This window comes from Equus asinus, chromosome 26, assembly GCF_041296235.1.
Source record: "Equus asinus isolate D_3611 breed Donkey chromosome 26, EquAss-T2T_v2, whole genome shotgun sequence".
Classification (NCBI taxonomy): domain Eukaryota; kingdom Metazoa; phylum Chordata; class Mammalia; order Perissodactyla; family Equidae; genus Equus; species Equus asinus.
The window spans coordinates 33,606,373-33,634,166 of record NC_091815.1 but is presented as its reverse complement, the minus strand read 5'-3'; the positions used below and the strand labels follow the sequence as shown (position 1 = coordinate 33,634,166).

Below are 27,794 nucleotides of genomic sequence, written 5' to 3'. Positions count from 1 at the left end.
ACTGGTATCCTTGTAAGAGGAGGAAATTTGAACAAAGACATGCACATGGTCAGACCGAGAAAAGACTGTATGAGGACACAATGAGAGGGTGGCCATCTACAAGCCAAGGAAAGAGGGTCAGAAGAAGCCAAATCTGCCGACATCTTGATCCCAGACTTCTAGTTCCAGAACTGTGTGAGAAAATAAATTTGTTGTTTAAGGCACCCAGTCTGTAGTCCTTTCTTATGGCAGCCCCAGCAAACTAATACACTTGCCAAGGATACACTCTCAACACAATAAATGGTTGCCAATGGCAGCAGGGGGAATGGGAGTGGGGAGTGGGGAGTGAGGAGAGAAGGTGTGGAGAGGCCGATCGAGCTCTGATATTCCTCGTGAGGACTGTATTGATGTTTTTTTGGAATAATCAAAAATCTAATTTTTTTCAAAAGAAAGTTCACATTTATTTACGCTCATGCACTGCTAGATTGTACTGAGTCTGTTTGTGGGTTGATCCAACCCTGAGTCCAGCTTCAAGCGAGAAAGCGCATGCCGTGTCTGCATCGCCTCCAGGGCTCGGCGCCAAGAGGCCCCTGATGTGCCTTCTCAATGGTGGGTCTTGAGGGAGGAGTCTCGGAGGAAATAGGAGATGCTCTGGGGATGAGGGCAAAGCGGATGGGACACCCAAGACAGGGTCTGCGAGCTTTCAGGTTTGGCTGAGCCATCAGGCCTGGCTGGCAGAAATGGAGTCTGAGGGGATGAGCATGGAGGGACAGACAGAGGGACAAAGGGAGAGAGAAACAGAGCAAGTCGGAGATGGAGTCAGCACTAAGTTGAGAGTCAGGGAGTGAGAAGATAAGGATGAGAGAGTGAAGAAAGCTGGGTGTGGATGTAACAGACAGAGCTGGAGATGCAGAGTTGGAGGCTGGAGGTGACAGGGTCTGGACCTGTGGTAGGCAGAATAATGGCCCCCCAAAGATGACCACCCTGTGATTCCTGGAAGGTGTGAAATCTGTCGTCCAGGTGGGCCCAACCAATTCATTCCCATGCACCTTCAAAGGCAGAGAACTTTCTCCTACTGGAAGAGGAAGAGGAAGGTACGGTGGAGATGGGGCAGAAGGACAAGTGAAGAGATTCCAAGTGTGAGATCTGAGGTGTGGGGTCCACATGCAAGAACCGAAGAGGAGCTTCCAGGAGCCAAGGGCGGGTGACCATTAGGTGACAGCCAGCGAAAAGCAGGGGCCTCAGTCCAACTGCAGGGGTGCGATCATGCCAACAACCTGAATGACCTTGGGATTCTTTCCAGAGCCTCCGGGTAAGAGCCAGCTGGCCCACACTTGATTTTGGCCTTGGGAGACCGTGCGCAGAGGACCAGCCGAGCCATCCTGGATCTCCGACCTGGAGATCTGCGAGGGAATCCATTTGCATTGTTTGAAGTTGCTATGTTTGTGGTCATTTGTTGCGGCAGTGAAAGGAAACTAATGCAGCGGCTGAGTGGACAGAAAGGACTGGAGCGACAGTTGGGAGTGGGAGGGTAGACAGGGCTGGAGGTGACAGGGTCGGGAACTGACTGGATGGATTGGGCTGGAGGTGGCAGAGTTGCTCAGTCAGAAGACGGACAGTGTCTGAATAAGGAAACGGAGCCTGGAGTCCTTGGCAAGAGGAGGTGGTGCAGGCAGAGGTCATGCTCAAGGTTAGGGTTGGGAAGACTTGCAACGGCCTGGTCGGCTGAGGCTTGGGGACAGATCCCGAAAGGAGATAGTGCTGCTAGATGTAAGAAAAAAACTTTATTTCCATATGGTGCTTGGGGTGGGGTCTGTTGGTGGGGGTACATGCAAGTGTCCCCCGGTTCCTACCCCTATAGCTGCTGGGAGGGCCTGAGGATGTACAGGAAATGGGTCTTGCGAGGGGGCAGCTTGGCGTGGGAGGAGCTCTGGGTCCCCTCTTCCAGGCTGTCCTCACGAGTCCCCTCACGGAGCCCATCCCGGATGGCCTGCAGGCGGTGTCGCTTCTCGCTGAGCCAGTGGCCACTCTCCTGGGCATCCTGGTGGAACCTCCGCCGTGGCAGCTTCATGATCCAGAAGGCCACTCGGGGATGGGGTTCCTGGTGGAAGCTGTCCTGGGCCTTCGGCACAGGCACCATGGCCTCCTTCTCCTCTATCTTGTGTGCCTGGGGAGAAGGGACAAGGAGACCCTCTGGAGGTCCAAATGACAACCTCAAGATGCTCAGTCCCCACTGGCATATTCAACCCACCTTGCCACCTACAGGACACTTCACTTTGGGAGCTAAAATCTCACTTTGTGGTTTACAAAACTCTTGGGTTTATAAGTGCTTTAGAATTAAAAATACTCTTGAGGTTTATGGAATACGCTGGGATTGAATACAGAGTTTGGAGGTTTCGAAAGCAGTTTGAAATGTACAAAGCACTTCGGGATTAAAAGCTCTTGGCTTTACTAGAGGCTCAAGACCACAATTGCAATGTGTGATCCTTGATTGCATCCTGGATCAAAAACCAAATCAGCTCCCATGGACAGCTTTGGGTCCAGTGGGGACATCTGAATATAGGCTGAATGTTTATTTGGCCCTTGCCATTTGAAGTGTGGGCTGTGGACCAGCGGCATCAGCATCATCTGAGAGCTTCTTAGACATGCAAATTAGCGGGCCCCACCGCTCCCCAGACCTACTGAATCAGAGCCTGCATTTTAACAAGCTGAGGTCTGAGATGCCCTGTAGGAGATTGTTATGGGTTGAATTGTGTCCCCCCGCAAACTCATATGTGGAAGTCCTAACCACAGCACCTCAGAATGTGATCTCATTTGGAAATGGGGTCAGTACAGATTTAATTAGTTAAGATGAGGTCATTAGGGTGGGCCCTGATCTGATACGGCTGGTGTCCTTATGCAAAGGGGAAATTTGGACACAGACATGCAGAACGGCACGTGAAGATGAAGGCGGAGATGGGGATGATGCGTCTGCGTGCCAAGGAACGCCGAAGATTGTCAGCAAACCCCCAGAAGGTAGGAGAGGGGCCCGGAACAGATTCTCTCTCACAGCCTCAGAAGGAACCAAACTGTTGACACCTTGATGTTGGACCCCTAGCTTCCAGAACTCTGAGACAATAAGTGTCTGCTATTTAAGCCATCCAGTCTGTGCCACTTTGGGAGGGCACCCCTCAAAAACGAGTATGGCGGCAATCGTTTGCTATCAACGTCAAATTTCTCAGGTGTAAAATGGTACTGTGGTGCCGCGGGAGAATGCGTTATTCTCAGGGGACAGCTGCTGAAGGATTTAGGGGTGAGGCGTCACGATGTTATAATTTACTGTCGTGTGGTTCAAAAAATGAAAAAGTCAAAATAAAGTAAGTGTGGTCAAATGTTAAGTGGTGAATCTAGGTCAGTGGTTCTCGACTGAAGTCTGGAGACAGGTTTTGGGTTGTCACGACTGGCAGAGGTGGGCATGCTTCTTCCATCTAGTGGGTCAAGGCAGGGAGGCTGTCAACAATGCACATCCTCCAATGCACAGGATGGCCCCCTAATAAGAAAAGATCCAGCCCCAAGAGCCACTGGTGCCAAGTACCAACTCAGCTGACTGATAAGCGTAATGACTTGCCTTTATCTTGCAACATAGGAAATCAAGCCAGGTGCCAGTCACGGAGCACAGACACAAAGTCCCTATTTCTCTATACCTATCAGGAGCTGAGTGGGAAAACCTGCTCTACAAACAGGGGAACACAGATCTACTTATTGTACTATTTTTCCCAACTTTTCTGTAAATTTGAAATTTTTAAAATAAAAAACTGGGGGTGTGTGTTGGAGAACCCTATGGGTTTGCCAAGCACTTGGGGGTTCTTAAAACTTTTTAGGATCAAAAAACGTGCACTTGGTGGTTAAAATCACTCAGAGGTTTAGGAAGGGGAGCTGCACAAGCGTTTGGGGTTGATAAATTAAAAATCACACTTGGACGTTTACAAGGGAGAGATTTAGCAAGTACTTTGAGAGAGATTAAAAGGTAGCCTGAGGTTTGCAGACTGCTTTCATAAAAACACACTCTGAGGTTTAGGAAGGTGAAGCTTATCAAACACCTAGAATTAAGAGCACCCTTGAGTTTACAAAACACTTTGGCGCTGACAAACCTTCTGGGGTTTACCAAGCGAGTTGGGATGTGCTCTGAGATTGTAAACCTCATTTCTGACAGCTGGTTAAGTCCCTTTTGACAGATGACAAAACTGAGGCCCAGAAGAGGAAGTCCCACACAGACGGAGTCGGGGAGTCAACTCGTCTTCCCCTCGTCCTAAACAACAGAAAATATTGGGGCTTGGACAATTTTGAGGGGCATGTCTTAACCTTCAGGTCATCGTCCAAGAGCCCTTCTCCCGGCTTGATGGCCGCTACCACCTTCTCGGAGATCAGCACTTCTCCTGTCTTGTTGTCGGTCACCTGTGAGGACGGGAGGAGAGAGTGAGAGCAAAACTACTTTTCTCCTCTGCCCTCTTCCCGACAGATACTGCAGCATGAGGGATGGTGGGGAGACTCCAGGAGGGACTTCCCAGCATAGGCACCTTGTCGATCTGGAGGTGGCTGGAGACAGTGTTGTTCCCCAGCCGGCGATCCTGTTTCTCTTCTTGGTGGTAGTTCCTGGGGAGGCCCCGGAAGTCCATAGGGGCAGAGAAGAAGCTGTCCATGCCCCGCAGCAGATCATCCTGGGGCCAGAGGAGGGACCTGTGAGCTGCTGGACCTCAGGACTCTCCAGGACATCTGCAGCCCTGCCAGGATGCCCTCGAGGCCTGGCTGTATCCCTCCCAACTCCCACCCTCTCCATCCTCTGACCCTCAGGGCCTGACTAGGTCACCCCCCATCTGTCCTGTCTATTCTCTGTCCCATTATCTTCCCATTCCCGTTCCTCGGCTGTCCTACTGTCTCTCTGTTCTGATTTCCCCACTCCAGTCTCTTGTCTCTGTCCATCTCCCTTTCTTCCTCCTATCCCTCTGTCCCTTTGACTCCCTCTCTTCCTGTCTGTCCTTTCTGGCCGCGACCTGTTTCCCACTGTTTCCCTGAACCCCCTCATCCCTCAGTCTCCATCTGCCCCCGTCCCTCTTCTCTGTACCTCTTCTTTCCCCCAAACCCTGCCATCGCTCACTTTCAGGAAAAGCCTGGTGAAGCCTTGCAGTAGGCTCTGGAGGCCCAGAAGACCCGAGGAGCTCTCCGGAACGTCAGCATCGCGGATCGGGGCTGCAGTGGAGGGGGGCACGGAGGCAGAGGGGAGCAGCAGCAGCAGGACCAGTGGAAGCCACATTGCGGGGCGGGCCAGGAGGCTGTGGCACGTGTAGGGTCAGAGTCCCAGCCCCTATCAAGGCCCCGCCCCCTCAGCGGTCAAGCCCCCCCACCCAAGACAATTACCCCTTTGCTACCCCTGGCCCAGGCTCCGCCCCTTGTCCAGGCAACTCCCCCACACCACGCCCATCTTCGCCCTCCCTTTCCTTCCACTCCCATCCCCTACGTCGGGTCCGGCCCCGCTCTTGTGGGCTCTGCCTCATTCACAGGTCTCACTGCTCTCCTTCGCTCACATTCATACCCAGATCTCATCCCTCACCTTCTCCCACGCCCTGCCCCTTCTTCTGGGCCCCGCCTTTATGCTATACCACAGCCCGGTCACCGGACTCTCAGACTCCGGCCATCCACGGACTGTTAAGTCCAGTTTTGGTCTCGAGCCCGGGCCGGACACCTGGAGCGTTGGGTGGGCTCCGCGAGTCTTCGCCTCATCCCCATTATCTGACCACGCCCCCATCTGCTGACCTCACCCACGAGCCCTCTATTGGACGGTCACACCCTTAAGGACAGAGCCACACCTCTATCCTTCGTTAGCCACGCCCCTTAAACCAGCGCCGCGCGGTCACTGCATGGTCACATCCCCATCGTCAGACCACGCCCCTGTCGGTTGACCTCGGCCCTGGAGACCGAGCGTTGCCTGTATTTTCTGATCTTGGCCCTCGCGCCGGAGTCCCGCGCCAATCGCAGGTGGCCACGCCCCTTGACTTAGGACCGCGTCCCCGGGCCTAGGCCACGCCCCTGTGCCCCTGATCTTGCTCCCAGCGCCCTCAGTTCCATTCCTGGCTCCCTCTGCTCGTGAAACGCTCGAGTCCGAACAGTCCTTCTGGTTCACCCGTTCCTTAGTTTGGTATTTATCTCCGAGAGTTTCTCCGTGTCTCTTCTAGTCTTCTCCAGGAAGAAAGGATTAATGCGCTCAACAGACGGCAACGTGGGGACCCTGAACCCCGAGCCCTCTTCGGTTCCACTAAAAAGCCCCACACTCTCCGGAAACCCTAAATCCAGTCCTTCTCCCTTAGGACTCCAGACTCCAGCCCCCAGTCCCCTCTAGTCCCGTGAGTTTGAAGACCGACCCTCTCATCTTTAAGAGACCCAGGAGGGCCTGCCCTAGGCCCCTCTCCCCTCAGGCACCGACGCTCTCTCCTGGTCCTGGGACAGCGCCACCTCTAGTCCACTAGTGCGTGTGGGTGTGGGAGTGTGCACCTCCAATAAAGTCCTGGTCGTCTTGCCTGCGACCCTTAACTCTGGCGAGGTCACAAAGAAACTGTGTGGTCAAAGAAATCAATCAAAACGCATCCTCACATCTCAAACCTCAAAAACATACTTGGGGCCGAACAGGAAAGATTCTTTTGTGTTCGTATCACTTCCACATCCCCAGCACACTAGAGGGGGGCCAGGGGTCCAGACCCCCAGGCCCAGGAGTCTCGGGTCCCAGCTCTTCCTCCCTCAGACCCAGGAGTCCAGGCCCCCAGACTCCTCCTCCAGGCTAGACTCAGGAATCTTGGCCCTCAGCCCCCTTCTCCCTCAGACCCAGGAGTCCAGACCCCTCGTCTCCTTTTTCAGATCCAGGTTTCCTGGCCCTCATCAACTTCCTCCCTCAGACCCGGGAGTCCAGACCCGCAATCCTCTCTCCTCCTCCAGGGACCCAAGCATCCGAATCCGGACCCAGCTAGACTTCATCTCTCCTTTGCGAAAGCAAAACTCTTCGCTTAAACTGTCACCATCGGATCCCCCTTCCCTCTGTCCGGCGCCCGGGCCCGCCCCCCCTCCGGTCCCTCCCACTTTTCCCAAACAAAGCTCCCGGGCAACTTTCTCCCTCGCAGCGCCCCGCCCGCCCGCGGCTCCCCAGCCCCAGGCCGGGAGGTAGGAAGGCGCCGGCGGGAGTCGGGGATCCTGCTTTGGGGTGTGTGAGTTGGGGTGGGAAGTTACGCGTTCCGAGTGGAGGTGTTTGTGGGACCGACTCCGAATGGCTGGCAGTCCTCTTTTGGCCGGCGGGCCCGAGTTTGCGCTCAGACTAGTCTAAGTGTGGAGTTGGAACTTGCGCTGGAGTCGGGGTGTCTGTTGATGGGTCTGAGTTTGGGAGTGTGCGCAGGGGAGTGGGTGAGGGGCTGGAGACTTTGGCGGGTGTGTGTATTGGGGGGTGAGTTTCTGCGGTGGTCTAGGTTTCAAGTGAGAAACGATCCCGTGCGTGCTTCTGACCGAATTGGTTTGCGGGTGCCATTTGTGGGCTACTGGTCCTCCTCACGGAGAAAGGAGGCCGCCGGGGTGGCAGACGGAGGGCTATGGGTCTTCCTGGATCTTCAGTCTTGTCTCTTCGGAAGTTTGGGGCCTGGGGCGGGAAATTAGGGGAGACTTTTCTTACCCGGCTCCTCTGTGCCTTTGTCTGGCCACATGGGGGAGAGCTGGGCTGGGATTTTGGCCTATGGGGGTCCTGAACGCCGCGGCGCCACTGGGCTCGGCCTGGGGTCTTTGTCTCCGCCGGGACTCCGGGGTCCGAGGGAAGAGGGGGATGGGGCCTGGACTCCGGGGTCCTGGGAAAGCTATGGAAGACGTGGAGCCGCCAGGGAGGCGGGATCTAACTGTATTGGAAAAAGTTTTCCCCTGTGCCCGGCCTCCGGAAAGTCACTGGGAACTTGAGTTGGATCCGAGCCCACGGCGCAGGGGGAGGGGAGGGAAGGGGCGGGGTCTGGGGCCGGAGGGGAGGCGCCCTCGCCGGCCAGCCCCTCCCCTGATGGGGGTTGTGGGAAACTGGGGGAGGGGACGCCTGGGCCCTTTGTTCTGGCTCTCCTGATGGCAGGGCGGCCCTGCCCCCCAGCCTGTGGTTCTCCGGGTCTTTCCTGGTCTCGGCTTGATTTTCTGCCCTCAGTCTCTGTCCGCCTCTCTCTGGCTTTCTGTCCCCTTCTCTCTGGGTCTCTGACCCACCACACTGAGTCTCTGTCCCCCTCTCTCTGTCTCTCTGACTCCCCACACTGAGTCTCTGTCCCCCTCTCTCTGGGACTCAGTCTTCTCTCTGAGTCTTATCTTCCTCTCTCTGGATCCCCTTCAGCTTTATGAGGGCCTGTGCCCCTCCTCCTTTTTTTCCAGCAGCTGCTGCTCACATCCTACCACCTGTTCTTGGGGTGGGACTGAGAAGATCTCACCCACAAACCCCCTTCCAGCGACTAGGCCCTGACTCCTGTCTTCTTTAAATCAGTAATCCATTCCCAAAGGTTTGGCCCTCATGGGCCCTGGGCATTATCTGGGGTCATCAAGATTTCATGACAAGCCAGGCTCCCCTGCAAACACAGAGGGGAACATTCTCACCCTAACTTTCCCCAGAAATCCAGTCCCCTCCTCCCTCAGACCCAGGGGTCCAGGCCCCAGCCCCTCCTCCCTCAGACCCAGCAGTCTGGACTCCCAGCCCTGAAGTCCTTCTGGATGGGTCCAGGGAAACTTGCTGACCTCTGTGTTCCTCCAGGCCCAGATGGGGGAACCCCGGGCTGGGGCCCCCCTAGATGATGGCAGCGGCTGGACAGGAAGTGAGGAAGGAAGTGAGGAGGGCACCGGTGGCAGCGAGGGGGCTGGGGGAGACGGGGGCCCAGATGCAGAGGGTGTCTGGAGTCCGGACATCGAGCAGAGCTTCCAGGAGGCCTTGGCCATCTACCCGCCCTGCGGCCGGCGGAAAATCATCCTGTCCGATGAAGGCAAGATGTATGGTGAGTCCACCCCTCTCTTTTGTCCTAGCCCCCACGGATGAATAATAAAAATAATGACCAACATTTATGGAGCCCTAAACATTGTTGACGTGAAAGCACATGGTATCCTCACAATGACTCAGGTAGGAGCTAGCATCGCCATTTGCACAGAGAAGGAAACTGAGGCACAGATAGGTTACGTGATTTGCCTAAGGTGACAGAGCTAGCATGTGGCAGAGCTGGGATTTGAACTCAGGCAGGCTGGCTCCAAAACCTGTGGTCGTAACTCCTCTCCCATATAGCTGAGGACACCTGCAGCCCAGCTTGCTGCAGACTTCTGGGAACTGTTGCTTCTCTCTTCTTCCCGAGTGTCCTCTGTTGGGAAGTTCTACCAAAGGTCTAACTCTGTTCCATCTTTGACTCTTCAGGTCGGAATGAACTGATTGCCCGCTACATCAAGCTGAGAACGGGGAAGACCCGAACTCGCAAACAGGTCTCAGGACTGACTTGTGGGCTTCTGTGTGGGGCAGGCTTGCCTTCTCAGGGCCAGCCCAGTATGGGCAAGTTCAGGTTCAAGGAGGATCTGGCTTTGTGCTTCTGTCTGTCTTCTGGCTGGTCTGTTAGCATGCGCAGACTGTGCCAATTTTGGTACATTTCTTTTAGCAGTTGTGTTAGAACCAGAGAGTAAGCTTGAGAGACTAAAAGAGACAAAGGGAGAAGGATGCGGAAGGGAAAGGGGACCCGGATGTGCTGGGTCTGGGGAAGATCAGCAGTGTTGGTGAGAAAGGGATAGCCTTTGTGGACATGTCTGTGTCAGCGTGCTCCTGAGACGGCTGGCATGTTCTGTATGTTGTCGTCTTTCACGTTCCAGCAGCTCTGGGGCACCTAAAGGGAGGGAAGGGGGAGGGGACTCAAGGGGCGAGTGGCTGTGGCCTGAATCTGCTTCTCCATCACTCCCTCCAGGTCTCTAGTCACATCCAGGTTTTGGCCCGAAGGAAATCGAGGGAAATCCAGTCCAAGCTCAAGGTAGGGCCCAAGCCAGAGATCCTGAGAGAGGGGGACAGGGACCTTGAGAGAGGGGGACAGGGACCCAGAGAGAGGGGGACAGAGCCCTGGGGGGGGGATGGAGACCCAGAGAGAGGGGGACAGGGACCCAGAGAGAGGGGGACAGGGACCCAGAGAGAGGGGGACAGGGACTTAGAGAAATGGGACAGAGAGACTCGGGGTGGGGGACAGAGACCCAGAGATGGGGCAAGAGTCACACAGAGAAGTAGACAGAGCCGGGGAGCAGAGACCCAAGGTGGGGCTGGTGGCTCAGCAGTGGCTGGAGACTCTGGGTAGGGAGAGATCCGCAGAGAGAGGGGGATGGAGGTTGAGCTTAGCACAGGCCAGCAGGATGGGGCGTGGGGCCTTTCCTGGCTCCTGCTGTCTCCCCTCCCTCTCCTCCTCCCGCGCCTCCTCCTGCTCTCCTGGTGTCCTCCTTGCCTTTTCCCTCTTGTGCTGTGTGGATCTCCTCTTCCTCTCCTTCTGGTTCATCTTCTCATTTCCCAGCCCCTGTGTGGCCTGCCTATTCCTTCTGTGCCCAGAAGCCTTCATTTCCTTCTGGAGATTTTTACATCTCTTTTCTCTTCTTCATCTTCTGGATTTCCTGTTCCCTCTTGGCCGGAGACTCTCACCTTCTACCCTTCTGGGTGTGGGATCTGCATCTTCCTTTGGTTTGGGGATGTGCCTAGAAGTCTCCCCTTCCTTTCTCTCTGCCTAAAAACCTACACTTCCCGTCTTGTCTCCACCTTGCTCTGTCCCGTCCAGGCTGGGAAATGTTCGCCGCCTGTTCCCTCTGGGTCTGAAGTTCTCATTTCCTGTTGCCTGCGCATCCGGAAACCTTCACTTCCGGCTCTTTCTTGACCTAGAAACTCTCATTACTATCTTTTATTCTGGGCTTGGGAACTCCCTTTCCCCTGTAGGGTGGCCCCTCTACTTCCGGCTCCATGTTCATCCTTGCTGCCCCTTCCTCTCGTTCCTCTGCTCAGGGTGATGGGGCTGTAGGAGTTGGGAGGGCAGGAAGTTGGCAGAGTCCGGGCCTCACTTCCTAAGTCGTGTTTTCTTTCCTCCTTTGGCACCCTCCCCCACCCCCACGGGCAGGCCTTGAATGTGGTAAGTCCCCTGCCCATCCTCCCACCCTGTCCCTTACCCCTGACATTCCTGAGGAGGGGCCGGGGCTGTAGCGAGAGGGATTTGGGCCCTCCCCCAACCCTTCGCCTTGACTCCCCAACTCTGCATCTCCCCATGCTGGCCCGACCCCGTCACTGACCCACCCTTGCTGTGTCGACTGGGACTCCCCATTAACATGGACCTCTAACTTTTCCTCCAGGACCAGGTTTCCAAGGACAAGGCTTTCCAGACAATGGCCACCATGTCCTCGGCCCAGCTCATCTCAGCACCTTCCTTGCAGGCCAAACTGGGTCCCGCGGGTCCTCAGGTGGTCTGGGTTGGGGGTTGTGAAGCTCAGGGCTGGAGGGGTGGGGCCGCAGTTTCAACAGAAGAACAATTGACTGACTCCCCTTCTTTTTTTCTTCTCCAGGCCTCTGAGATTTTCCAGTTTTGGCCGGGGGGCTCTGGGCCCCCATGGAATGTTCCAGAGTAAGTACTTTCTCTTCTGGCTCAGTGGCCCCCACCTCCACTCCCCCTAGCAGACTTTACTCACCCCATCTTCTGGCTCTCAGCTCCCCTGGGAACATAGATTCTGGAGCTAGGCTATCTGCATCTGAATCCCAAGGAGGAGGCTGGGGTGATGGTCCGCAGAAGAGGACTAGGTCTGAGCTGGGACAGTGAGGAGAGGACAGGGCAGAGAGTCAGGAGAAGGCGGGATGGCGTTGGGGCATGATGCGAGCTGAGAAGGAGGGAGGAGGCAGGGACAGTGAGGGGCTGGCTCGTAACTGGGGTTGGTGGGACAGTGTGCAACCTGGGGGAGGAGCGGGTTTGGGGAAGAAATGAGCTCAGGATGGAACTTGATGAAGTGAGGGGCCTGGAGATCACCCTTGGGGATAGTGGGATCCCATCTAGATTATCTGGGCCTCAGAGGCTCATGGGAAGTGTAGTTTTCAGCCTAGAGAGGAGCTGATGGATCCAGGCGGGGCGTGGGAAGGGTACTGTGGCCGCAGGACAGTGAGGCAGGACTGTTGAGGGAGTTGCCAGAGAAACAGTGAAGTGACGGGCTCTGAGACAAGAAAGTTCGCTGAGGAGGTGCTGCTGGATGGGGACACAGGGAATGGTCAGAACAAGTGCCTGGGGGCCAAAGGAGCCTCAGGTTTGCAGAGGAAGGGGCTGAGCTGGAAGGAGGGCCCCAGCCACATTCGTGCTCAGGAGTCACAGCTCATGTACTCAGTAGCCATGTGTGGCTGGTGGCACAGATACAGAACATTCCCATCATGGCAGAAAGTTCTGTTGGACAGCACTGCTTTTGATTCTCTTGTGCTGCCGCTCCATCGCGAAACTGGCCTGATATCTCATCTCCAGACCACCGCTCCTTTTCTCCCCACCCTCCCGCCCCTTCAGCCTCCTCTTTCGCTGAATTTCCTATTCTTTGTGCTCTCCCCCCGCTTCTTGAAACCCCCTTTCTCTTCTCTTTCTGCTGTTTTGTGAGAGGTACCAAGATGTCCTCATCGAGACCCCAGGCTTCGTGGTTGGGACTCACGTGGGTTCAAGCTCAGGCTCCACTGTGCCCAGCTGTGTGAATTTGGGGGGCGGGGGTCAGTTGACCCCTGTGTGCTTCAGTTTCCTCCTGTGCAAAACGAGAAGAGCAGTAATCGCACCTACCTCCTAAGCTGTGAGACCTCGATGAATTTGTGCACATAATATGCTGGCCTGGGGTCTGGCATGTCACGGCCCCTCAGTAAACATTAGCTAGTACAATTAGCACTAGCTTTCCACCTTGCTGACCCCCAGCTTCTTTTTCCCTCAGTGTGAAGCCATTCTCGCAGGCACCGTTCTCCTTGTCACTGACTCCCCCATCTACTGACCTCCCAGGTAAGACCCTGCTTTCATCTCCCTTGTCTCCCCTCTCTCTTCAACCCCAACCATCTTTCCATCAACTTGCCATTCATCAGGGGACACATTCTTACTGAGCTCCAGCTCTGAGGCAGGACATGCAGGGTTATGGAAAGATGAGTGGCAGAATTTGTAGTGGTTAAGTGCTTGGCCTCTGTAGCCAAACACACAGAGTCTGTGCTCTGCCACTTGCTAGCCTAAAGCACATTGGAGAGGTATATTAGTCAAGATTCTTTCAGCTGCAAGTGACATTAACCCAAATCAATCCAGATGAACAAAAAAAAAACAAAAAGGAATTTATTAGTTTGGGTAACTGATATCTCAGGAGTTATGGCTTCAGGCATGGTTGGATCCAGGGGCTCAAATGGTAGCATCAAGACTTGCTTGGTTCTGCTTTCCTCTGTGCTGGCTTCATTCCCTGGAAGGCTTTGCCCACCTGGCAGCAGAGATGGCTTCCAGAAGTTCATGCTGATGTAGTCTTAGGAAGTCGTATCAGTGAAAGAGAACTCTCAGGTTCCATAGATTCATCAGTTAGGAATGCTTTTGGCCGCAAGTAACAGAAAGCCCAAGTTAATAGTGCCTTAAATAGTAAAGGCTTTAGTGATTCCGCATCACAAAAAGTCTGGAGGTAGGCTGCTTCTGTGCTGGCTCAGCAGCTCAGCAATATCAGGACCAGTGTCTCTATAGGTCCCTTGTCCTCTGTTTTATTGTTTCAGGATGGCTGTTTTGACTCCAGGCATCATGTCCCAAGCAGACTTGGTCAGGGCCAAAAGCTTTCTCCTCCCAAAGTTCTGTCTTTTTCATTCAGGAAGAAACTCCTTCCCAAAAGCGCCCCCAGCAGATTTTCCCTAACATCTCATTGGCCAGGACTGTGTCCCATGGCCACCTCTAGCTGCAAGGGAGGCTGGGAAAGTGAGTATTTAGCTTGTTCAGCTTCTAAGCAGAGGCAGGCAAGAGAGAACAATGCTTGATATATGCTATAAATGTTAGGAATTTTTATTTTTTTTATTATTTTTTATTTTTTTTAAGGATTGGCACCTGGGCTAACAACTGTTGCCAATCTTTTTTTTTTTTCCTGCTTTATCTCCCCAAAGCCCCGCTGTACACAGTTGTATATCTTAGTTGCATGTCCTTCTAGTTGTGGGATGTGGGACGCCGCCTCAACGTGGCCTGACGAGCGGTGCCATGTCCGCGCCCAGGATCCGAACCCCGGGCCGCCACAGCGGAGCGTGTGAACTAGGAATTTTTATTGTTTGTTTTTCTTTCTCTCTAGGGTACGAGCCCCCCCAAGCCCTCTCACCTCCTGCCCTGCCCCCACCTGCCCCGTCACCCCCAGCCTGGCAGGCTCGGGCCCTGGGCACTGCCCGGTTGCAGCTGGTGGAGTTCTCAGCCTTTGTGGAACCGCCAGATGCAGTAGACTCTGTGAGTGCAATTTCAAGATAGTCACTGTGGGTGTTGTGGGATAGAGAGGGTTATAGGAAGGGAAAGCATAAAGCAGTGATTCTCAAACTTTAGCATGAATCAGAATAACATGGCGGGCTCGTTAAAACACAGATTCCTGGGCCCCACTCTCAGAATTTCTGATTCAGTAGGTCTGGTGTGGGTCTGGTGAGAATTTGGATTTCCAACAAACTCCTAGGTGATGTTGATGCTGCTGGTCCAGGGACCAGACTTTGAAAACTACCAGCATAAAGGAACTGGAAGATCATGGGGTTACAGGTTGGGAAGATCAGAGAAACTCCCCAGGGCATCGTTCATTCATTCATCAAACATTTTTGAGTGCCTACTGTGCGTCAGGCTTTGTGGTGGATACTGGGAACCTGGAAAAACACATCTTATTTCTAGGTTTGAGCTTTCCCTGGCCTAGGATGGGTGGAGACAGATGCCATAATAGTCAGGGTGGGCTGACTGTTAGAAATAACCCCAAAACTCAGGGACTGCACATCACAGAAGTTTCTCACTCATGTAACATTTCAATGTGGGTGTCCAGCAGGAGCCTTCCACATAGTGATTTGGGAAAATTGGGCATCTTGCATTTGGTGGCTCTGCCATTTTCTAGGGCATCAGAATCTACTGCTGGATTGATTCTCTGCATCTGGCTGGCAGATGGTGGAAGGGAGAGAGTCAATAATTGTGCAGCAGGTTTTATGGGTCTGGCTTGGAAGTGGCAACCATCAGATCTGCTCACATCTCATTGGCCAGAACTTAGTCACGTGGTCATACCTAACTGCAAAGGAGCCTGGGAAATTTAGTTTAGCTGTGTGAAAGGGAACTGGGGTTGGTGAACACATGGCAGTCTCTGCCACAGCCACATAAACACCAGTTGCTGCATATAGTGGTCCTGGTAAAACCCAAGTAAGATCAGCTTAAAGCCCTCCCGTCTCACTTGGAGCGAAAGCTGAAGTCCTTTCAGTTGCCCACATGGCTCTGCACCATCTGACCTCTGGTCCTGTTCTGCCCTTACCTCCTGCCCTCTCACCCTGGCTTACTCTGCTCTGACCACACTGGCCTCCATGCCCTTTCTCAAACATGCCAGGCCCACTCCTGCCTCAGGGCCTTTGCATCTGCTGTTCCTGCCACCTGGAATGTGCTTTCCCCAGATGTCCCCACTCTCTCTCTCCATTCATTCAGACCTTTGCTTGATTTTATCTTCTCAGATTGGCTTTCCCAAACCACCTTACAAAAGATACCAGCTGCTATCACTCTTGACCCCCTTACCATGCTTTAGTGGGATTTTTTCCCATAGGATACGTCGCTCTCTGAAATTCGTATTACCCATGGGATGATTTTTGAAATTTTCTGTCTCTGCCCGTGGACTGTGAGCTCCATAAAGTCAGGGACTTTACCTTGTAGCCCTGGGACCCAGAGTAGTGCTTGCATACAGTAGGTCTCTTGATAGATGTTTGTTGAATAATGAGTATGCTCTGAGATAGGGGAAGCTCAAGTTTTTGTGGGTGTCCAGAGGAGTAATTCTGCCTGGGGAGTCAGTGAAGGCTTCCCTGAGATGACAACATTTGAGTTGGGCTTTGAGGGTTATGTAGGAGTTTGTCATGTGCAGAACTGCATGTTTCAGGTATAGAGATGGAAACAGCATCAAGTTTTCAGAGAAACAAATAATTGAATGTGGTGGGAGCTGGTGAGGCTGCAGATAGGCGGGGAGGTGCCTGTTCTGGAGGAACATTGCCAAGGTGAGGGACCCAGACTTTCTCCTGAGGGTGATGGGGACCCATGGAAAAGGTAGGGTAGAGAGATCCTATCTGATTTTGATCTAAGGGAGGCTTCTAGGAAGAGGCAGAGTTGGATGGACTTGGGTCTGGAAAGATGGAGGGAAGATTTGTATTAAGAGAAGATGGGGAAGATTTTCAGGTTATGGATAAGAAGTGATAAGAATGCGAATCGATAGGAAGTCTCGTTGTGGGCTGTGTGGATTCTCATCCGTCCATCTATATACCCACTGATGGAACATCCATTGATCGAACATTCATGTATTCAGTTCAGGGCCAGGTTGAGGGGGTGTGGGCTTTGTCCTGAGGGCACTGGGGAGCCATGGGAGGATTATGAGCAGAGGAGGGCCAGGGTCAGCTGTGGAGCTATTTGAGCAATGAACTAGAGAGGAAAGACTGGAGGCTGGGAGGCCAGCGAGGAGGCTGGGGTGACAGTGGGAGAAGACAGAGCTGTGGGGATGGAGAGTAGGGGACAGGGCAGAGATCTGGTCAGTAGAGACAGGGCTGGGGGACTGAGGTACTGTGGGAGTGAAAGGGCAGAAGGGAGTAGGGGCAGTGCCTGGAAGTCGGGCCCAGTGTCTGGGTGGACAGTGTGGAACAGCTCGCGGAGGAGCTGTGCGAGTGGTGACAGGGGTGTGGGACGAGCTTGGGCGTCGAGGGCCGGGGGTCCAGCCCATCTCCCGCCCCTCATCCACGGCTGACCTTCCTCAGTACCAGAGGCACCTGTTCGTACACATCAGCCAGCACTGCCCCAGCCCTGGAGCGCCCCCCCTCGAGAGTGTGGATGTCCGGCAGATCTATGACAAATTCCCGGAGAAAAAGGGTGGTCTGCGGGAGCTGTATGATCGCGGGCCCCCCCACGCCTTCTTCCTGGTCAAGTTCTGGGTGAGTTCCGCCACCAAAAACAAAAAGGGCTCCTAAATCACGTGGCCTCCCAGCAAAGGCCTTGGACTCTAAGGGAGACAGTCTCTGGACCAGCCAGGTCAGCCTGGACCTTCCCATCCTCGTGGCTCAGTGTCAGCCCCCTTTGCAACAAGGAGGAGCACCTTTGAACAACGAGGAGTTTTGCCCCCAGGGCAGGATGGCTGGGACCATTGCAGGCCTAGGCCTAGGACTCTGACTTCCCGGATCCCACTAGACTTTGCCACACCCAGAGGTGTGACTGATATGGCCCTGGGGATTGGCCTGCAACATTTCAGACTTCCCTGTGCCCCACCTGACCACACCAAGCCTTGTTGCTAAGGAATGGCTCCCTCCCCTTAGCAATGGAGTCCTGAAGAGTTTGGTCCCCAGAGGACAAGGCTTCCCTGGTTCCATCAGACTCTTGCTGGAGAATGTCTGGCCTGGAGGAAGCGGTGGAAGAACCCAAGGAGTGGTTTCGTGAAATCTTGTATTTATCTAACAACCATTTATTGAGTACTTACTACATATAGGCCCAAGGCCAGGTGCTACGTATATAATTGTGAATAAGAGGGTTGACCCTGGGTCTCTCTTAGGCCTGTTTGGTTTCATGTCCAGTACAATGAGTGATGCTATGGGGGTTCAGTAAATGCAGTGAAGGTTTAGGGGGTGTAACCCTTGTGGTAACCAGGGCCATGGCGAGACTTCCCGAGAAGGAAGTCTGCTGAAGGCTTTTTGCTGGGTCCATAGCTACCACGCTTCTAAAGTGTTCTAGCGTGTGAGGTGGGGGCCCGAGATGGCTCTGGGATGCGCTGCTGAGGTCTTAGGCATCGTGAGGGTTTAAGACAGCCTCACCAGGTTGCAGGTCTGGAGAGTTCTAGACCCTTAGGAAGCCCAGCGTCTGAACGGCTGCAGGGGAGTGGCTGGGAAGGTCTTTGGATTTGTCTGGCTTCCCGAGGCCCTGTTGCCAGGGTGATGGATGGCGTCAGGCCTGAGGAGAGGACTAAACCACCCCAGAGAGTGCCCTGGTCAAGTTAGCAGCTAACGTTAGAAAGAGGAAGAGACGTGCCTCCCAAGAAGATGACCAATGGGCTCGGACCACAGGTGTGATGAGGTCCTAGGCTTCGTTAGGCTCCACTTGGCCTAATGGACTGTCTGCCCACCTGGCCACTGGGGTCCTAGAGGGGTCTGACTTCTGAGAATCAGCTGAAAGGGCCCAGGAGAGTGTTCTGGGGAAGGGTCAGTCTTCCCTAGACCCCGCCAGGCTGCCAGGAATAGCCACTTGCCTTAGCAGCGGGGGTTGTGAGGGGCTCCCAGGGAGAGCCTCGGTTGCTAGGGAGTAACTGCTTCCTTGGTAACCAGCCCCTTGGAAGGGGCTGAGCTCTTGAGTTGGGGGCTTCTGGATAAAAAAGTTGAGTTTCAGGGCTCCTTTGGTGGGAGGAGTGGGGGCTGCGGGGGAGGGAGGGCCAGGACCATTTTGGGGACGTAGACTTCTCCAACGCTGATGGAAGGGTGGGTCTTCTCCAGAAACCAGCCCGTGGAGAGGTGGGGACTTGGAGCGCCGAGGAGGAGACGGGGGCACCTGCCGGGTGATGGGAGGCACCAGGCCATGGGGCAGAGTTCCCACTGTTTCTAAGGAATGTCTCCTCCAGCTCACCTGTGCCTCCCCATCCCTCAGGCGGACCTGAACTGGGGCCCGAGTGGTGAGGAGGTGGGGGCCGGCGGCAGCAGCGGCGGCTTCTATGGAGTGAGCAGCCAGTACGAGAGCCTGGAGCACATGACCCTCACCTGTTCCTCCAAGGTCTGCTCCTTTGGCAAGCAGGTGGTGGAGAAGGTGGAGGTGAGGCTGGACGGGTGGAGCTCTGGGCGGCTGAGTGCCCAGCCACCTGCCATTTTGAGGGTGCAGACGAAATGGACCAGCAGCCGCGACAGCTCAGGCATTTGGGGGTCTGCATGCTGGGGTGGCGGGCGTCCTAGCCTCTTTGGGGGTTTAATGCATGGCCTTAGAGGTAATATGGAGTTCCAAAGCCACATGTAGGGGTCACTTTGGGGATACGAAAGTAATGTGTGGGACAGAGATTTAGAGTCGCCAAGATTCAAAAGATCCTTATGGATCTGGAGGAGTCCACGGTGCAAGGAGGTTCCGGGTCACATTTAGCGGTTGCTGAGGACTCGAGGGAACTTGAGTTCGGAGGTCATACCGAGTTTGGAGATCTCACGGAGGGGTCTTTGGAGGGTTTGGGTATCTGAGGGGCTGGAGGTCAGAGGAATTTGGGGGTCACTGAAGGTTCAGAGCATGGCTTTGAGGGGCGGGAGAGGTCCCTGGTTTATAGGCTTAGTGATCTTTTTTTTTTTTTTTGAGGAAGATTAGCCCTGAGCTAACATCCACCATGAATCCTCCTCTTTTTGCTGAGGAAGATTGGCCCTGAGCTAACATCTGTGCCCATCTTCCTCTATTTTATATGTGGGACGCCTGCCACGGCATGGCTCGATAAGTGGTGCATGGGTCCACGCCTGGGATCTGAACCTTCAAAGCCCGGGCCGCCAAAGCAGTGTGTACGAACCTAACCACTATACCACCAGGCCGGCCTGGCACAGTGATCTTGAGTTGGATACTTGAGGGTGCAGGGTCCCATCTCTGGTCACTGTGGATGGGGCAATGGAGGGAAGATGGCAGTGGGGAGTGGAGGCATGGAGCATGGCTCGGTCCCTGGGCGACCCCTGTGTCTCTCAGTCACTGTCCTCCCCACTCCCCGTCCCCCGGCTCAGACGGAGCGTGCCCAGCTGGAGGACGGGAGGTTCGTGTACCGCCTGCTGCGCTCGCCCATGTGCGAGTACCTGGTGAATTTCTTGCACAAGCTGCGGCAGCTGCCCGAGCGCTATATGATGAACAGCGTCCTGGAGAACTTCACCATCCTCCAGGTGATGCCCTGGGGCTGGGCCAGGGCAGGGGCCCCGATGCGGAGGGGAGTGCCCACAACAGACCCTTAGCCCGGGGACCCTTTTGCCTGGGGAACTGACACAGTGGAGACCCCACAATAGACCTTTACCTCTTTACCCAGGGGACCCCTTCACGCAGGGAACTGATGTGGGGGGGACTCCACAGCTCTCTCATCTAAGGAGATCCCCCCTTCACTGGGGAAACTGACCTGGAGGACACCCCACAGTGGGTCCTCAGCTTAGGGGACCCCCTTCATGCGGAACCTAACTTTAGCCCAGGGAACATGATATGGTGGGATCCTCTTTAACTCTGGGGGATGTGATGTGGTGGGGACTCCTTTGACCCTGTAACATGATACATCATCTGATTTGAGGTCCCTCCTTGCCGACCCTCAAATGGGGAACCTGACATGTTGGGCATCCCCTCTACTTGGGGAATGCGACATGGTGGGGACCCCTTTCCTGGGTAACCCGTGATGCCCTGCTCTGCCCTCCAAGCATCACCCCCTTCTCCTGGCCTCCTTGGCAGGTGGTGACCAACAGGGACACCCAGGAGCTGCTGCTCTGCACTGCCTACGTCTTTGAGGTCTCCACCAGCGAGCGGGGCGCCCAGCACCACATCTACCGCCTGGTCAGGGACTGAAGGGGCACCCCCAGAGTGGCCCACTCCTGGAATACCCTCCCCCCAGGAAGGACCTCCAGCTTTCCTCATGCTTATTCGGGGAGGGGGCTGCTCCCTGCTAGAGGGGACCTTCAAAGCTGGGTGGCGAGTTGACCCAGCTGGGACTGAGAGGAAAGGACGCATCCTGATATTGGGACCGCACAGGGGCATCTGAAAGGACAGATCACTCCAGAGCATCAGGGACTGGGGACCGGAATGAGACAACTCTCACTACAGCACTGGGTTCTCAGTCTCTACCAGGAGGCACCCTCCTCCCTCTCTTCCGGATGTTTCGGAGGGTCCTTGTACACATTGGCTTGTCCCTCTCTCTGTTTCTCAGCCCCCCTTTCCCCAATCTGCCTCTCCTTACCACCCTATCCTGTGACCCTAATATCGAATATTGAAGGTTAACCCTTTCTGTGCAGGAGCAGAGCCAGGTGGGCCCTGGAAATACGTTTTTTTTTAATATAACAAGAGATATTTATAAGTGGGTGTTAGGGTCGTGACTTTTTCTCAGCTGGGCAAGCAGTGGGGTGAGGCTTTTAAATCTCATCCCCTCTTCTAAACGAGCCGTGGGCTAGACTGTGTTGCTGCCCCCCCCAAGTGTGTTGGTTTGTGTGTTGACAGAGGATAAAGCTATTTTACCAAAACACAGGGGATTTATTTGGGGTTTGGGTGAAAAATCATCTTGTGGGAAGTGGTAGGCCGACAGATGAGCTAAGGAAATGAGGTATCTTTGGGGGCAGGAAGCTGGTGGCGGAAGCCCCAGGTCCCCCGGGAGAGGTAACAGCAGCGGGGCAGGCAGACACCTGCGTCCCCAGGGGGAATGAGGAGGCGGAGAGCTCACTCGCTGGGGCTAACTGGGGATTAAACAAATATTTACAGGGACAGGGAAATGCCCAGGGCACTGGAAGGGGGCGGGGCGGGGCTTGGGGAAGGGCGGGGCCTAGCGGTACCGAGCGAGCCGGTCGTAGACGTGGTCCAGGTTTCTGCACAGGAATATGGAGAGCGTCATGAAGCTGAGCTATAGAGAAAGGAGATGCAGTCAGAGAGGTCGAGGGGGTGCCAGTGAGAGGGGTTGGGGTGGTGGCGGTCCCGAGGGAGAAAAGTCGGGGGGAAAAAGTAAGGCACCGAGAATTGGGCGGGGAGGTGTCCTGAGAGGGGCAGAGAAGGGAGCAGGCAGAAAATGGGCTGGGCTAGAGGGAGAACTTGGCGTGGCTGTGAAAGATGGGGTCAAGGACAGGAGTTGGGGGGAAGATGAGGTGGAGAATGTGGTGGAGTTAAGGGTAAAAGGGCAGGAGGTCATGGGGGGGGGGCTATAGAAGATGCGGGCGGACCGGGGAGGGTGGGAGCAGAGCAGGAGCTGGAAGGGGAACAGTGAGGGGTCAAGGGGAACCCAGCTGCGTCTAGCGCAGGTCTGGAGTCTGGGAAGGAGTGAGATCCAGAGCAAGCCCAGGGTCCTTTATTCCGGAGGCTCATCTGTCTCCCCTTCCACCTCGGCCTCCAATTCCACCTCGGCCTCCACCTCTGCGCCCGCGATCCCGGTCCCGGTCTCAGGCTGTTCCTCGTCTTGATCCCAAAGCGGCCAGGGCCCCAGGGACATGGGCAATTTGCCCTGCGGGGCCTTGTCCCCCCAGTTGGGGCAGGCATCTGCCATGCCCCAGCCACCCCACATACTGCCGCTACGCCCGCTGCTGCTCAGCGCACCATAGCGCCCGCCGCCGCCATCAGCGCTCAGGCCGGGCTCGGGGCTCGAACCGTCAGCCCCCAGGACCTGCGGCTGGGCATCCCGGCAGAGCGCGCCGCGCGGGGGCAGCAGGCTCAGCCCCGCCACACTCACCTGCGGGGAAAGGAGAGGGATATTGCGGCGAATAGCAGGAGGCTGGTACTCCGAGGAGTCCAATGGGAGCCTCGAGAGGGAGGGCGGAAACGCCTGCTCCCTGCGTGCAGCCAATCAGGGCTCACAGAGGCCAGGTCTCCTTGGTTCTAGCCCGAGCTGCCCGAAGGCGTGGATTGGCTGACGCCCTATCACGCATGCGCCTTTCCCAGAGGAAGCGGGGGTATGCGCAATTTGCGGGGTTGGGGGCAGCTAGGGATTGTAGGGCCAATCGCGAGTGGAGGCAGGACCAGCTCACCTCGAGTAGACCGACGCCCAGACAGATGCCCACTATGGAGATAAGGTTGTTGTGCAACCACTTTTCGAGGCTCCTCTCGCATCCCTGGGGACGTAGGGAAAGGTTAAAGGTAGAGTTCTTTCTGGGATTGGCCCTCAAGCCTGGGCCCACCGTTCTCAGTCCAGCCTTCACCCCTCTTTCAGGCCCCGCCCCGCTTCCCTAGTTACCAGAGTTCTCCAGTCTCCACTTTGGCTGGTCCAAGTCTCCCCATCCCTAGACATCAGCGTTCCAGGTCCTGCCCTTTCAGCCAGCCCTTGGCTTTAGGCCCCGCCCCTCCTACAGACCCCGCTCCTCCCGTTGTCCTGTTCTTTCTTGTAGCCCCACCCTACTTGCGACCTCTCCTAGTCCTGCGGCCCGGCCTCCTGGGGACCCTCCCTGCAGCCCTACACCTCTCACAGGCCTCTCCTCGTTCCAGCAGTTCCTGCTTCGAACCCTCCCCACCTCACTGTAGATATAGGCGTTGGCAGGGACCACGCAACGGTCTGTACTGTGTCGCTGCCGCGCTAGTGGTCCAGGCCGGCTGAACTGGGAGGAGGAGATCTTTTCCAAGGTTGCGGAGTCGTTGGCGCCCGATGAGTTATAGCAGGAGCAGGGCACGTGGTGCGCCGTCGACTCGTTGCTGCTCAGGCTGGGGACGCGGTACCAGTCCTGAGGAGAGAACCAGCCGCAGCAGCGCAGCTAGGAGAGGGACAAGAGTTAGAGGGACCGGGACTGGGGAGATGCAAGATGATGTGGGGGGATCAGAGGACTGGGGGATGTGTATGAGGTCATTTTGGAGAGCAGAGGGCTAAGTGGTGGGTGAAGTGGGGTGTGGGCTGGGGTCACGACAGGGCCAGAGCTCGTTAGGGCAACATAGGGTTGGGAGAGACGAATCACGGGGCGAGCTGGGGCTGGGGGAGGAGCTGCAGAATCACGCTGTGGACGGAAGATTGGGTGGGCAGTGCAATTCAGCCTCAGGTATGGGACAGGTGGATGGAGGGCGGGGCCACATGAATGACCAGGGAATGGAGCCTCACGTGAGCCCGTGGGAGCCAGAGTCACTACGAGGCAGGCAGTGGGGTCACCCTAGGGCCTGGGGCCTGAGGGCGGAGTCTTGTCGAGGCAAAAGATGGAGCCATTCCAAGGTCTGGCAGCTGGGAGACTGGGCCACATTGAGGCCGGATTTGTTATTTGAGGGTGGGCCCATGTCCGGCATGGCAGGAGGTGGGGTGCGTAGGTAGGGTTACAGGAGGGTCCTGGACCTGGGGGCCCGGGCTCCCTTGGGGCGAAGTCTCCTCGACCAAGAGCCGATCCCCGTCAGTCTCAGAGCTGGAGGGAGGGATACACGTCCCGGGGGGTGGGGACCTCACGCACCTGAAACTGCACGAAGTCCCAGCTCTCCTCGGCCCCAGTCTGCTCCGGGTTGGTGCGGTAGTTCTGGATAGTCTCCAGGACGATGTCCTTCACTCTCCGCTTCAGCTGAGAGGCCAAGAGTGAGAGGCTGGACCCCTTCCCGCCTCCCCACCCCTACCTGCTCCGACCCACTCGCGCCACTCCCCGGGTGTGTCAGCCCCAAGGGGTCCCTGAGCATCCTTATGTCTGCCTCAGTTCCTCATGGAATGGCTAGCTATGCTTTTGTTCCTCAAAATCTCTGCCAGTTTCTACCATCTGTCTTTCTGTTTCTCCCTCTGTCTCCCACCATCTCTCATTAGGTCCCTGTCACTGCCTCGGAGCCTTTTGTCTCTCTGCGTGTTTTTTATTTATTTATTTATTTTCTGTTTGTTTGTTTCCCTTTGGATTTCTTTCTCTCTTGCTATGTCTCTTCCTCTGTCTGTGTCGGTGAGTCTCTCTCTGACTCTCCCTGTCTGTCTGTCTGTCTCTCTCTCTGTATCTTTCTGCCAGTCTCTGTATCTCTCTCTCTTCTGTCTCTTTCTGTGTCTGTTTCTCTCCATCTTCCTCTGCCTCTGTTATATCTCTTTATCTATCTCAGCCCTCACCTGTCTTTGTTTCCATCTCTTTCCATCCCCTCCAAGCCCCCCCCCCCCCCCCCCCCCGCCGCCACTAGCTGCAGGGGACAGTAGGAGGGGAAGACAAGCTCACCCGGCCCCCCTGAGTGGAGATGAGGATTCCCAGGGTGATCTGCGTGGCGAACAGGAGCAACAGGATCCCAAAGTACTGGGGGGCAGAGTGGAGAGATCAGACCGAGCCCCTCCCTGGGTGTCAGGGGCTGCCAGAGCTCTATTTGAGGGGGGATGTCCGTGGTCCCAGGGTTGGAGAGGCGACGGGGCACTCACCAGGCCTAGGAGGCAGGGGAGTTCCTTCAGGGCCCCCACACAGCCCAGGAGGGCCAGGCCCATGGTGAGGATTCCTAAGATGGCCAGGGCCTTGGACCAGATCTGCAGGGGCATGAAGGACAAGCCTGGGGGAGAGGAGAGGCAGTGACATTGGGCCCCAAGCATGCAGCTCCAGGCAGGCAGCCCTGTTCCCCACCTACGCAGCCACCCAAGTAGGGAGCAGCATCCTGGGGCCCTCTGTCTGGGCTGCTGGCACTCTTCTCTGGGCATCTGTCCTTGCCCTAGTCTCTGTCCCTTTCTCTCTCTAGGTCTCTTTTCCCCTGTCTCTGGATTTCTATCCCTCCTTCTCTCTGGTCTCTGTCTCTCCTTCTTGCTCTCACTCTCTCTGTCCTCCTTCAGCTCCTCCTCCCAATAGTTTCAGCCCCATGACTCGTTCGGTGACATGGGATTGGTCACTTGAACCTCCCTGCAGCCTAGGGGCTTAATAAATAATATCTATTTCTTAGGGTTGTTTGGAGGGACATGTGTTCAACCCAGGGCAAACACTTAAGTAAATATGAGCTATTAGGATTTGGACGATTAGCCGATTATTATTTTCCTACTATTGTTATCAGTGTCACATCTGCTCTTCTGCTTCCTTTCTGGGTGACATCCAGTAAGTGACTTCCCCTCTCTGAACCTCAAGAGAGGGGAAGGTTTGTGAAAAAATCAGCATCCACCCGAGGCCTGACATGTAGGATGTGCCCGAGGAATGGCTATTATTATTACTATTATTATTAGTAGTAGTATTAGTATGCACAACTCATTTATCAGAGGAAGATGCCAAGGCTCGGGCAGGCCAGAGGCGAGCGGTGGAGCAAAGCTTGGGACCTGCCTCGGGAGTGGGGCACTGAGGGCCTCCCTGGGACAAGGGGACCCCAGGAGGCCAGTTAGGGGGAGGGCGTGTCCAGCCTGCCCCAGGGAGGCCCACCCCACTGGTCCCAGCCCCCTCACCCACAAAGGACACGAAACTGGTCTTGTCGATGAGTATCCAGATGCCGAAGCAGAAAATAAGGCCGCCTAGGACCTGGGGAGAGGAGAGGAGAATACGGCAGTGGGCAAAGGGGGACCCAGGAGGCTGGGCGGCTGCGGCAGCGGGGGGGATTGTGTGGGGAAGGCCCGGGCTGGGTAAGCCATGAGGCAACTCACGAAGAAGAAGAGGTTGAAAACGAAGAGGAGGTACTTGATGAGGCTGAGGCATCTGTCCTGGGCCGACATCTTCGCACAGAGTGGTGAGCCACCAGTGGGAGGGACGGGACAGAAAGAGGTGTTGGCAGTGGGGGAGACAATCAGAAAGACAGAGGCCGTAAGAGAGAGAGAGAGAAAGAGAGAGAGAAGGAGAGACTGAGAGAGGGAGAAAGGAACACAGAGAAAGAGGAAGTTCCAGGGGCGGAGCCCCGCCCCCTTCCTCTCCACATGAGGTGGCTTTTTTCTCTGTCTGCGTCCCTATCTCGCTCACCTGCCCCACTGGGACACACACCCCCGTACCTGAGGGGCCTTGGAATCTGTGGGCACCAAGGACACAGCAGGCAGTCCCTCCCAGGTCTCCATGGCTCGGCTGGGGGACACACAGGAGCTCCTGGTCTACTTGCAGCTGCCCACTCTGGGCACCAGGACCCCAGGCCAGCCCTGGACAGCAGCCGACCTCACAGACACTCTGACCTCACTGCCTGCTAAGCTCTGCCGTCTCTGCCTCCATCTCTGTCCTCCCCTCCTGGCCCTCGGTCTCTGGTCCTCCCCTCTCTGGGTCTCTGTTCCCTTCTCTGTTGGTTGTTATTTCTCTCTTTCCCTCTGGGTCTCTGTCCTCTCTCTGAGTCTGTGTCCCTCCCACCCCCGGGGTCTCTATCGTCTCCCTCTCTGGGTTTCTGGCCCCTTCTCTCTGCATGCCTGTCCTTTCTCTGTTTATCTATCCCCTTCCTCCCCCTTGTCATTGCCCCTCTCTCTCAGAGTCTGTGTCCTGTTCTTGGTGACAAGTGTAGACCTTGGTGCTTCCACGTGCTGGAGCAGGGGCTGGGCACCTGGGGGAAGTGAAAGTGCTGCAGGCCCCAAATGAGAAGGTCCCTGGGAGCGAGGGGGGTGCCTGGGCGGTACCAACGCGCCCAGAGCGGAAGCTGAGCGTCAGGCTGTGCTTCCTGCCTCTGCAGTGGGGCCCCAAGAAGAGGAGCCAGGATGGAGCCTGGGACCTCAGCAGTTAGATCCAGGTTGACGGTACCTGATTGTCTCTAAGCCCGGGCTGCACACCCAGCAGTCTCTGAAGTCTCCCCGAGGCCCCCCAGGCTCTCCACTCTTGTCCCAAATTCCTCACAGATACGCAATGTCAGGGATGTTCCTACCCTCCTGACATCCACCCAGGTCCTGGAAAACCAGCCTCTCTTAGAGACCTAGCACCCTCTCTCTTTTCTGAGAGGTCTCATCCGCTATTTTCTTTTTTTTTCAAGGGCTCCTAATGCAATTTATTTTCTTATGAATGTCATCAAAAATCAATTCATATTCATAGTATCCTGGTTTTTGATTCTGGGCTTTTTTCCCCCCAACTTGATTGAGGAATAATTGACAAATAT

General features: G+C 55.6%; 3 protein-coding genes across 17 annotated transcripts; 1 reads left to right on the top strand and 2 right to left on the bottom strand.

Moving 5' to 3' along the window:
• Positions 1 to 1,744: 1,744 nt before the first annotated feature.
• On the bottom strand, positions 1,745 to 5,798 carry DKKL1 (dickkopf like acrosomal protein 1). 5 transcript variants are annotated; one of them, XM_014852288.3, is made up of 5 exons: positions 5,616 to 5,798; positions 5,114 to 5,288; positions 4,536 to 4,676; positions 4,321 to 4,413; positions 1,745 to 2,146 (listed from the first exon to the last, which is right to left on the bottom strand). In XM_014852288.3, exons 1-5 carry the CDS (start codon positions 5,759 to 5,761, stop codon positions 1,835 to 1,837), a joined length of 867 nt encoding a protein of 288 aa, XP_014707774.3. In that variant the 5' UTR covers positions 5,762 to 5,798; the 3' UTR covers positions 1,745 to 1,834. The 5 variants fall into 5 exon arrangements, with proteins under 5 accessions (XP_014707774.3, XP_014707773.1, XP_014707772.1 ...); XM_014852287.3 differs by having other exon boundaries at positions 5,567 to 5,784; XM_014852286.3 differs by having other exon boundaries at positions 5,699 to 5,778.
• A 1,239-nt stretch (positions 5,799 to 7,037) lies between these two features.
• On the top strand, positions 7,038 to 21,181 carry TEAD2 (TEA domain transcription factor 2). Of its 6 annotated transcripts, none has more exons than XM_014852278.3 (13): positions 7,038 to 7,164; positions 8,759 to 8,996; positions 9,404 to 9,468; positions 9,939 to 10,001; positions 11,118 to 11,129; positions 11,347 to 11,454; positions 11,557 to 11,615; positions 12,937 to 13,001; positions 14,296 to 14,444; positions 16,958 to 17,131; positions 18,825 to 18,986; positions 19,916 to 20,068; positions 20,616 to 21,181. In XM_014852278.3, the coding sequence occupies exons 2-13, from the start codon at positions 8,765 to 8,767 to the stop codon at positions 20,727 to 20,729; spliced, it is 1,356 nt and encodes a 451-aa protein (XP_014707764.1). In that variant the 5' UTR covers positions 7,038 to 7,164; positions 8,759 to 8,764; the 3' UTR covers positions 20,730 to 21,181. The 6 variants fall into 6 exon arrangements, with proteins under 6 accessions (XP_014707764.1, XP_044615048.1, XP_070354409.1 ...); XM_044759113.2 differs by having other exon boundaries at positions 7,058 to 7,164; positions 18,825 to 18,947; XM_070498307.1 differs by having other exon boundaries at positions 7,140 to 7,204; positions 18,825 to 18,947.
• Positions 21,182 to 21,380: 199 nt separating this feature from the next.
• On the bottom strand, positions 21,381 to 26,639 carry CD37 (CD37 molecule). 6 transcript variants are annotated; one of them, XM_014852284.3, is made up of 8 exons: positions 26,383 to 26,638; positions 26,188 to 26,260; positions 25,195 to 25,319; positions 25,001 to 25,075; positions 24,275 to 24,379; positions 23,363 to 23,599; positions 22,883 to 22,966; positions 21,381 to 21,771 (listed from the first exon to the last, which is right to left on the bottom strand). In XM_014852284.3, the coding sequence occupies exons 1-8, from the start codon at positions 26,449 to 26,451 to the stop codon at positions 21,694 to 21,696; spliced, it is 846 nt and encodes a 281-aa protein (XP_014707770.3). In that variant the 5' UTR covers positions 26,452 to 26,638; the 3' UTR covers positions 21,381 to 21,693. The 6 variants fall into 6 exon arrangements, with proteins under 6 accessions (XP_014707770.3, XP_070354410.1, XP_070354411.1 ...); XM_070498309.1 differs by having other exon boundaries at positions 26,206 to 26,260; positions 26,383 to 26,621; XM_070498310.1 differs by having other exon boundaries at positions 26,192 to 26,260; positions 26,383 to 26,618.
• Positions 26,640 to 27,794: the final 1,155 nt, after the last annotated feature.

What these genes read in the sequence shown, in the direction of transcription:
- DKKL1 (XM_014852288.3), bottom strand. Translation starts at nt 5,761, where the DNA reads ATGGGGGCGTGGTCAGATAATGGGGATGAGGCGAAGACTCGCGGAGCC. An exon ending in AGTCCGGTGACCGGGCTGTG is followed by an intron (nt 5,289 to 5,615) that starts GTATAGCATAAA and finishes CACGTGCCACAG; the next exon opens with CCTCCTGGCCCGCCCCGCAA. An exon ending in TCTTGGACGATGACCTGAAG is followed by an intron (nt 2,147 to 4,320) that starts GTTAAGACATGC and finishes CCTTCTCCCCAG; the next exon opens with GCACACAAGATAGAGGAGAA.
- TEAD2 (XM_014852278.3), top strand. Translation starts at nt 8,765, where the DNA reads ATGGGGGAACCCCGGGCTGGGGCCCCCCTAGATGATGGCAGCGGCTGG. An exon ending in TGGGTCCCGCGGGTCCTCAG is followed by an intron (nt 11,455 to 11,556) that starts GTGGTCTGGGTT and finishes TTTCTTCTCCAG; the next exon opens with GCCTCTGAGATTTTCCAGTT. An exon ending in CGCCAGATGCAGTAGACTCT is followed by an intron (nt 14,445 to 16,957) that starts GTGAGTGCAATT and finishes GACCTTCCTCAG; the next exon opens with TACCAGAGGCACCTGTTCGT.
- CD37 (XM_014852279.3), bottom strand. Translation starts at nt 26,451, where the DNA reads ATGTCGGCCCAGGACAGATGCCTCAGCCTCATCAAGTACCTCCTCTTC. An exon ending in TTTTCAACCTCTTCTTCTTC is followed by an intron (nt 26,261 to 26,382) that starts GTGAGTTGCCTC and finishes TCCTCTCCCCAG; the next exon opens with GTCCTAGGCGGCCTTATTTT. An exon ending in TCTCCACTCAGGGGGGCCGG is followed by an intron (nt 24,380 to 25,000) that starts GTGAGCTTGTCT and finishes TTGGCCTCTCAG; the next exon opens with CTGAAGCGGAGAGTGAAGGA.